At 43.6% G+C, this 9,625-nt stretch overlaps 2 protein-coding genes across 2 annotated transcripts; both read left to right on the top strand.

The window, feature by feature from the left end:
* Window positions 1-1,460: 1,460 nt before the first annotated feature.
* Window positions 1,461-4,367, top strand: LOC147445323 (uncharacterized). The gene is made up of 2 exons (XM_086524873.1): window positions 1,461-2,005; window positions 4,075-4,367. The coding sequence occupies exons 1-2, from the start codon at window positions 1,757-1,759 to the stop codon at window positions 4,177-4,179; spliced, it is 354 nt and encodes a 117-aa protein (XP_086380999.1). The 5' UTR covers window positions 1,461-1,756; the 3' UTR covers window positions 4,180-4,367.
* A 612-nt stretch (window positions 4,368-4,979) lies between these two features.
* Window positions 4,980-7,091, top strand: LOC147445322 (uncharacterized). Its single transcript, XM_086524872.1, has 3 exons — window positions 4,980-5,041; window positions 5,142-5,233; window positions 5,317-7,091. The coding sequence occupies exon 3, from the start codon at window positions 5,397-5,399 to the stop codon at window positions 6,840-6,842; it is 1,446 nt and encodes a 481-aa protein (XP_086380998.1). The 5' UTR covers window positions 4,980-5,041; window positions 5,142-5,233; window positions 5,317-5,396; the 3' UTR covers window positions 6,843-7,091.
* The last annotated feature ends 2,534 nt before the right edge of the window (window positions 7,092-9,625 follow it).

The raw sequence follows: 9,625 nt of genomic DNA, 5'->3' as shown, positions 1-9,625 counted from the left end.
ATGGTGACAAGACCGGTAGTTTGTAGTAACGGGGATTGTAGTAGATACTCAAAATTAGCTTATCACACGTAGTCATAAAAGCACATTTCTAGTTTGGGATGGGTTTAGACTACTCATGCGTGCACACAATTTGGTGATCAACCAATGAAAGCAAGAACCCAAGGGGAAGTCGTTCACTCTTTGTAGGATCCACTTGAATCTCATGCCCACCTCACATGTTGAGTCTTGATTCATCACGGAACACTTCTCCTAATCTTCTAGCGAGCATGTTGGGTTGAGAAACAAAAGCTCAGAATAAAAAGAAAGAACTCTTCTAGTTCACACATGTATGCATTGCATCATTGCCCAACTTGAATCTTCATGGGAGTTTTAAGAGGAAAAGTGTCGGTCATGCACAACAACCTTGGTAATATGTACAGATTCTCATTATGGTTAATGCGGCTTCGTCTCCTGATTACGGCCACTACAGCTCCATCTGACGATGTGCATATGAATAAACCAAACAATAAAACCATGTGGTGAGCCCCCAAAGAACTAAGGCCTGTTTAGCAGGCCAACAAGAGTATAAGAGCAATGAAACCTCTATAGTTGATGAATAAGAAAGGTCACTTAGTGCCACTACTCGAAGAAAACCATTTTCTTGGATGATGGGCAGGGCAACATTGCTACCTACGTCGGGACAAAATAAGATGGACAATTTAAAAAAAGAGGCAACGGGCATGTGCCACATGGGAGAAGGAGGAGTCACTATTTTGAATTGGGATCTTTCACTAATGGAGTAAAAACCATTTTCTTGGCCTGTTTTTTAAGGGCAAACTAGTCAGACAACCATGATTTATGACAAAAGCTCGATATCCGCCGAGATTTGCAACTAAAATGCCCAATTTTTGGCCTTGAAAATCAAGGTTCCATCTATTTACGATGCCCAATTTTTGATCTTGAAAATTAAGGTTCCATCTATTCACAACCAAGATTTTTCATTTTCAATCGGGAAATTTACACTACAAACCGGGATCTGTGAGCACTACTTCGTGAAATTTTGCAATGACAAAAGATATTATTGGCAATGGACTTTACCTGAAGTGTTTTGTAGGTTTTGCGCTCGCATCAACAATGGAAGGTTTTGAATTTGCGTGTTTGTGCATGGGACGGTTATGGTGAATGGAGAAGGACCATGTGCGGGAACCACATCTCTCTTGGGTCCTAAAAGACGTTGCTTGAATGTGGGCAATCGAACAAACACTCAGGAGTCACAACGCGTTCATGTCCATGTTCCAAAACAACATCAAGGGCATGGGGCCCCGCTCCAAAAAGGGGTTGTCTGCGTGTGCAGTGTGCACGCCTCTTGCAAAGTGACTGCGCTCTCTGGACCGGCCTCACCCTAGCAGCTACAAAGCTAGATAGAAACTATCCTTGGCGTGTGTGAGTGTATCCTACTACCACACACTGCACATCACAGAGGCTGACGAGTAGAGCTTAAACGTATTTTTGTGATGTATCAAAGCATGCATGTGGATGTGGGTGCAGAACCTAAAGATAGGCTATGTGTGTATGCATGAGGATATGTGGGTGCATAAGCATACGCTACGTAGAGCGTATCTGCCTGTATTGCATCTCTCGCCATGTAGAGCGTATGTGTGTGTATGTGCTCACCTCTCTCTTCTTATCCCTCACCCTCTATCACATGTGTGCGCGCCCACCATTGCCACGATTGTAAAGCTTTCTCCCTGTTTATTAAAGCTTTCCCCATCCTTTGATGTCTCTTTCGTTTACCCTCCACAGCCATTTCTGCTCTCCTGCACTGCTTTCGCCCACCATTTCTTGCAGGCGCGCGCCCTCTCTTCTGAAAGCAAAGCACGTCCTGCCTCTTCTGCGCACTTCCTTCCTTGCTGGCGCTGCTCCAATCTTCGCTCGCATTTGCGGACGCTCCCGCAGAAAGTCTTGTATTCTCTCGTGCTCAAGGCTCGGACTTCAGCAGAGGTGCTCCGCTACAAATTCTCTGAAGGTAAGTTTATCTGCATGAATTCTGTAGCTCAGCTTCCGTCCTTTCATGCTGTTTGAGGGTACATTGAAAGGTTCCTAGCTTTGCACTTTCTTCTGCGCGTGCCCGACGAAATGTCCACAGTGTGCTTCTTCCGTGCTTTCCTCTTTTCTTCCAATTCTCCGTTTGCAGGCTCCTTTCAAGGTTGTAATTTGTGTTTTCCATCGCTCTTTCCAGCTTACATTGTCTTGTAGTGCTGTCTTTGTCTTTGCGTTGCACAAGTGCAGCATGTGTTCTGTTCTCTCTTTTTGCATGCCTGATTGTCCATTTGTGAAGCACGCGCCTTGTTCCATCTTCCTTGACTGAAAGGGTCTCTAGTTTCCCATGCTTCCTTTAAGAAGCAATCCGTCTTTTATAGTTTGTTTGCTCCGTAGTCCCAGCGTGCTCTTTCCGCATGCCTTTCCTGGTGCAAAGCTTGGAGACGCTTGGAAAGAGATTGAATGCTTCAGTAGGGGCTCTAGGATATACTCTAGGTCTTGTATGGTAGGTAGTGTGTAGTGTTATTAAGACTTGTTCACAGTTTATCTTTTCGACCTCATGTTGATCATGTTTTGACAGTAAGAGTGAAGATGAAGACTGGTTCGGGTAGGCTTTATTGTAAAGGATGTGATGGCATTATTATCGTTTCCAGCAGCTGGATGCTGCAGAGTAGTTGGGAGTGAAATTGTGTGCAATCCCTTATTCCAGATCAAAGCCGATTGATGCCAGAGAATCATCTTATTTGTCATCTGTGTAGTCATCTGTTTACGGTCATTCCTTGTTTCTGATGGGCAAGGGATCTGCTCGTTGAAGTTGGATGGGGTGGCAGCAACCTCTTCCTTAGAGCCAGGCTTGGAGTTTCTGATTTCGTGCTGACATTCTTGTCACATCATTTTGGGCATGTTTGTAGGTCTGGGTTTTCTCAGTGCATTGGTTTTCGTTTGTAGGTCCCTTTATCCTAGCACATATTGGGTACCTTGGAAATGTTGTCTGTGGAAAGGGATCAATAGATTCGCTAGTTACTTCAGCTACATCCAACTTGACAACCCCTCCAGCTTTACCTCAGATCCTAGGGTGCTCCCACAAGCTTGCTGAGTGCTCTGATACTATTCTTTTGATGCTGCACACTCTTTCGTCTCATGTGACTTAAATGAGAGGGCGCAGACGTTCATTTTTGTAACTTTTGAGAATCCCCACCCGAGCACATTTGTGGTTCACTCATCTCTATGGCTAGCCTGGTCCCTGCCATTTCATTTTGGTTTTCAACCAATAAATTTACTCAAATGGCATCCTTTTCTTTTGGTGGCACCCATCCTTGTATTCAACCATTATGCAGGGACATGTTTCCAGGAGAGTCCCATCACACACAAGTGAAAGAGCTTCCACATGGCCTAACTAGAAAGCAGATAGGTAACTTCTGCAGGTAGTTTGCGTTGTCCTGCACTCATACTATGTTCTTCTGCCAGGACCTTTCTGACGGATTAATTCTTACTTAAGTATAATCCTTTGTACAGGGTCAAAGCAAGTCTTTTCTTTGATCTTGCGTGTGAAATTAGTTGGTAATTTTTGAGGGGTCTTTCAATTCTTCTTTAATTAATTGTTGTTTGTAATGGAGGGGCTTAGAAGGTCAGCTATATGATGGAGTCTATCAGGGGATAACTTTTGGTAAAGTGTTGATACATGCTCACTATTATATCTGTTCTAGTCTGTGTTTTTACTCGCTCTTCAACCCTGCTACATTGTGTTGATGATGGCACGGTATGAGCAGATGGTCAGTTTGACATCTCTGGCCTGTCACATACTCTTGAAAGGAATTTTAACTGGTGGTTGGTTTGTCTTGTGAGGTGCTTTTGCTGTGTGTCGAAGTTTTGCATGGACGAAATTTCAAACCATTGATTGTTTATGTATTTTGCTAGGGATGTCGCCAGCTGGAGGCATCCTTTTTTTTCCGGACGTGCATGATTTAGAATGAAAGTTTGCTTCTTTGCGATTTTACTGTGCTTCATGATCTTGTTCACTGCGGCTAACTTAATTTGTTTGTCTGTGACTTGCAGCTTGTAGCTTTCTTGGTGAAGTGGACTGCTAAAAGTGGTGCAGCCTGGCTTGGAAGGGACATAAAGAATCACTCCAGTCAATTTTTGTGTGCACCATCGTTCTGATCCACACCATTTGAGTTGTTTTCCTGCATCTGTACTTAAATTTGTTACATTCTCCAACTTCTCCTTACAAACTGTGTAGCATATTGCCAGTATGCCGTGGACGCTGTCTATCAAGTTCTTGTGCAGACACCCTTTTTTCCTCCTTGTACATTGCATCATTTTGATCTAGTAGTCTTGGATTACACACTTGACGTGAAGTATTCGCAAGATATATATCTAAGCGTAAATGGGTGCTGCTCTCTATTTACCGCGGTTTTTGAAATCCATGAAGTATATACGCTAGTGTACTTGTAACACCCTGGTACCTTAACGCTTCTCAATTGGAGACTCTTTTTCCAACCTTCTCTTCTTTTCCTGCAATATTACACAGGCTTGAATTTTGTCTACGGCGCATCGCTGCCCAGACTCCATTTTGCATCCAACACCTCCTCCGACATTGTATTCCTCTTACCTGTTCTCTTGCACCCCCCCTTGAGCAGATTAGCTTTTTGACTTAACTGCTTCTATTCTAAGTCTCGGCAGGCTCAGTGCCATCTTCTAAGCGAGAAAAAGGGTAGTTATGATGTGCCAAGGAGCCAATTCTACAAGATTCCGAGCACTCAAACACGAATGTGGGATTGCTGGACATGCTATAATGATTGTCAAAATTTTTGCTTGCTTTCAACCTTTGCAAACCTGTCAGGTATGATTATTCACGTCTGATCTAAATTTTTTATCAAGCTAAGATCAGAAGTTGCTGTAGGCAAGGCAATGCAAGGCATGATTCTCACTTGCTTTAGGTTTATTTGGACAGGCTGAATATTTCCGTCATCTGCTCAAGCCTGTTACGTAGACAGAGGAGCTGCGCGGTGTTTTTCCTAGGGTAAATTCTTGTCCCCTCGAGGGTGTGCCAGGGTTTAATGTACTATATTCAGACGCATGCAACCAATTAAAATGCTGTTGTTGTGCCGGTACTTTTGAAGATACTCCCCCCGCATGCTATTTGATTGCTCTTCAAGGTGCTAAGATGGAAGGGCATGCTGCGTGACCTATGCGAGTGTGCTCATCGTAATTGGTATGTGCGTTAAACTTATTTTTAGTTATGTTCCAGAGTTCTGGTGGGGTTCTCTTAAATTTTCTCTTCTGTTGTGTACCCAGTTGTTTTCTTTAGGCAGGTAGTTTACAAGCTGCAGTAAACTCAGCGTCAGCAGTCCTCCAACCTTACTGGTTTTGTCAATATGGACAGAAGCATTGAGAAAATGGTCATACAGTGCAGTGAGTTTGTTGGCCTTGCAGAGATAGGAGGTGGAAGTGCAGAAAGAGGCAAGGGTGATGTTTGGAATACTAGTCTCAATTGCAAGCTTACTGGTGAGACAAACCAATCTTCTGCTTCTCACATCATGGACTTCAGTACTTTGAATGCGAAGGCAGCAAGCTCTCTATTTCACCCTGCTAATGAGGCTCTCCAAGCTCCTGTGCGCAATGGAGCTGCCAGGATTAATCCTTCAAATGCCCCTCCAACCTCTGTCATTCCCCCAGCTGCTTCCGGGGGTATCCACCTCTTAAACAATGGTTATCTGGGTTCTCGCCATAACTCCTCTGGGTATGGCACCATGGGAGTATCAGGTTGCATTTTGAAGCCCTCTCAAGCTCAGCCCAACAAGCTTGATTTGCAGCTTTCGGAACTGTGCGAAAGAAGATTCGTGATGATTGATCATAGCGGGAGCAAGAGGAAGATGATTTTTCACCCTGCTATGATGAGTGAATTCACAGCTTTATTACCATCAAGCTTGCAGACAACATTGAGGTACAATCTAGGGCCCATATCAGAGAAATATGGTGTTGGGAAAGACCCAAGCTTGGTCAGGCCTTCCTTTCCAGCTTGCATTTCTCGGTTGGCGGCACCATCTCCTTGTTACAACGCCCATTCAGTACCAGATTCTGCTGCCATGGATTCCATATTCTCTGCATCTGACAATTGTGGTACTCCTCTTTTAGCAGACAGACAGATTGTTGGGGGTGACATTGATGCAAATTGTCTTGATGGCAGTCCTGACCATTCATGTTTTTCCCATGAGAATACAGAAGATCTTGAGGCATTACTCAGTTCAGACGAGGACGAAGTAAGCAGTACGGGTCACTCCCCGAGCGATTTAACAAGGAATAATTCTCTTACAGCTTATCCTACTAATAATGAAGGCTATAGTATGTGCACCAGTAAGAAACGCAAGAGGGAGTTTGAAGATTATGTGGACGATGACACGCGTAGCACGGCAACTTCTGGGAACAAGACATGCAAGGAACTTTTTTCACAGAAAGTGGTTGGTGAGGATAGTAATTTAGCCCATGTCAAAGAACAGCCAGCATGTCAAGAAGCTGGCCTTCTGGGACCTATGGGCTATGGCTCTGCAACTCTGGGCACAGTTTGTCCTGATGAGGTAAGCTCCAGCAGCAGTGCAAATAATCAGAAATGGCAAAAGAAGTTATCTAGCAGGCAGCCGCCACCACAGCAGCCAATGGAGCAATCTAGAAAAGAAAAGATAAAGAGTATTTTGCGGCTTCTTCGTGGAGTTATTCCAGGGGGGGAGTCTACGGATACTGCATTCATTCTGGATGAAGCCATTCAGTATGTGAGGACTCTTCAGACTGAGGTGCAGAAGTTGCAAGCCAAGAAACTCATGTAGGTTTTTTGGCACCAATAGGAATAAGTAGTGTTGGGTATGTGTTAGTTTTGGTGTGGGTATAGACCTCATCATGTGGTCTCTTACCTGTGTCCGTCTGTCTGGGGTGTTTTAGTTGGGTGTGCTTTTCATTACTTGTACCTACGTTCCAAGCAGTCCAGGTGAATGGAAATCTAGCTTGGCCAGGGGATTATGAACTTCCGTTTGTTAATTGTAAAGCTTTTTGTACTTTGAAACTATCTACTTCTCTTCTCCCTTGTTGGAAGTAATAGGACTGTAAAGAGACATAGGACTAGAACAATTGAACTGTGCGTTGGGAAATCCTACTTTGGGGAAATCCATGCAAATTCCAGCTGCTGATTCGGTTAAGCTGCTGAGGATGACTTTGGTTTTTGTTTCTGCTTTGCAATGACTATTGTGGTAATGGCTGTGGGCTTGGACCTTGGAACATTTGTCTCTGTTTCTGTAGGTGCCTTATGTTGCAATCAGGTGTGATGTTTTGAACGGTGGCTCATTTTCTCCAGTTAAAGGTGCGGCAATTGACCTGCAACGGGAAAAATGCCCATCAATAATAAACCTTGGTTGCAATGTCTTGAATCAAGAGAAGAGGGGTGTTGAGCTGAAGTAATGCTTGAAAATGTGCCTCCTATGAGCTACTCTAGGCTTCTGTCTCCTACAGTATTGCAGGGCAAAGAACGACCTTGGTATCTTTTTAGCACGTTGCATCTGATTGGGAGCTAAGCCCTACAATCGCAAATGTCAATGCCAGCAAATCTCCTGGGTGTCATCCCTAGATAAAAGGGAGAACGTTGGCTCTGTCCTGGTCATACATTGTCCTTCCCAACCATTTGGATATTCGCACTTGTTTTGAATGTGTGCAGCGACAGATTCCTGCAGCGATAGTACAATCCATTCCTGCAGCAGTGATAGATAATGTCTGGGCAGCAGATTCTGCAGTGTGGTGTGGTGAGGCCTGTACAAGGATAAGGGATGGGTAAGCAAGGGGTGTGGTGAGGCCTGTACAAGGACAAGGGATGGGTAAGCAAGAGACGGAGAGAATAGTAAGGGTCCGAGTCGCAGTCCCTATGATTGGACAGGAGTATCAAACTCCTCATCTAGCTCATCAGGAGAGACTGCATTTGCGTGCGATATACGAGTTTCCATATGGGAAGGAGAGCGTGGACGAAAATTGTCTAAGGACAATTTCATAGGTCAATTCATTGCCAAGCCCTAATTTGTCAGTTGGCTGACTGACGTGTCAGCAATTGTGCTAATTTGTCAGTTGGCTGACTGACGTGTCAGCAATTGTGCGTGGCTTCAATCCTTCTTAGTTGGCCTTTTCATCACTCGAGCTAGTAAAAGCACTAGTGGAATGAGGTGTTGTATGGCTTCACTGCTGTGGTTAGGTCAGGAGCATGTCCAGTCATTGATATCCGTTGGACATGAAAACAAGAGTAGATCGTGATGTGGACAAATGTTACAATTGTGGATCTTGGAAGAGGTAGGGCAAGACAACTCGTCTCAAGTGGTATGGCAAATGTATTGGATTTTGCTTGAATTGGTATCTTGTGTACCGCACACTATTGTCATGTTGTGATATATCATCTTGTGGAAGGCTTTAGTGCCGATTCCCACAGCAGGGTGAAGATACGATTGTAGAGGCTAAGTGCTCTTGCAAGATGAAGATTGAGAGAAAAACAAGGCAAACTAACATTATCTCACAACACGAACACCTTACATCACAATTTGCATACCACTTTGAGATGAGCAATTTTTATTTCTTGCGAAATAGACAAGCATAGCCCCACCTCGACAAACTTGCAAGGTTCACCCAAATCTCCATGCCCATGCGTAAAAGACTTTGGGGCAAGGCATGACTTCCATTCCTTGCAATGTTTGGTAGACCACAATACCGAATCTCATTCCAAAGGCACTTCTAAGTGATGTGCACTTATGTTTTTGTGTTAACAGTCGGTGCAGTGCCTCGTTGCATGACAAAGTGTTTAACTATTCACATTGTTTTGATGTAGCTTAATACAAACGTCTAGTTTTTTGCATGCTCGGACAACACCTTACATGATTCCCAGGTATGTAGTGCTCTTCTACTTTTAGAGTTCGTCAATGCTTTCTTTAGTTTAGTTTAGGTACATGTTTCCTTGACTAGTACTAATATGCATGACGTCTGCTTCTAAATTGTATGAAGTTTTTGAATTTCTTGTTGGTCCTTAGGGTAAAGGGGCCAAGATGAGAACATGTAAGAAAAAAATAGTATTTTTGGGGGGGATTTTTCATATCCGATCAGATTTGAAATTTGAAGAGTGCATTCAATTCCTCATGAAAAGACGCATTAGATGATATCAAGATTGATATTTTTTTGATTTTGCCTCGGCACTCTATTTGGAAAAGAGTAATTTTGAGGGCTTTTTAGAAAACAGACACTCAAGTCCCAATAGTAGTACACTTTTTAGCAAATCAGATGTGGACACCTAAGCAAGATATTAAGCATATTCCTTTTTTTTGTCTCTCTTTTGGGGGTGGAGCCATCTTCCTTTTGGGGGGTGGTTCCTTATTGACCCCTTTACCCTACAACATCTTGCTTCTATAGCCATAGGAACTTGAGCTGTACGATGTTTGCCAAGATAGGGTTTCTTGTGCCATGAATCATGACTACTTTGTGTAGCTGCGGCCTTTCTGATCAAAAGGAAGGCCTTGTGCATGCATCTCACATTGCCATATGTATGAATGCTACTGAAAAAGATGTGAAAAAAGGTCAAAAGATAAGGTTA

The sequence above is a fragment of the Adiantum capillus-veneris genome, chromosome 12 (assembly GCF_014529385.1).
Source record: "Adiantum capillus-veneris isolate H3 chromosome 12, ASM1452938v2, whole genome shotgun sequence".
NCBI lineage: Eukaryota > Viridiplantae > Streptophyta > Polypodiopsida > Polypodiales > Pteridaceae > Adiantum > Adiantum capillus-veneris.
Note: the sequence above shows the minus strand (reverse complement) of the source record. Positions and strands in the feature narration are given on the sequence as shown.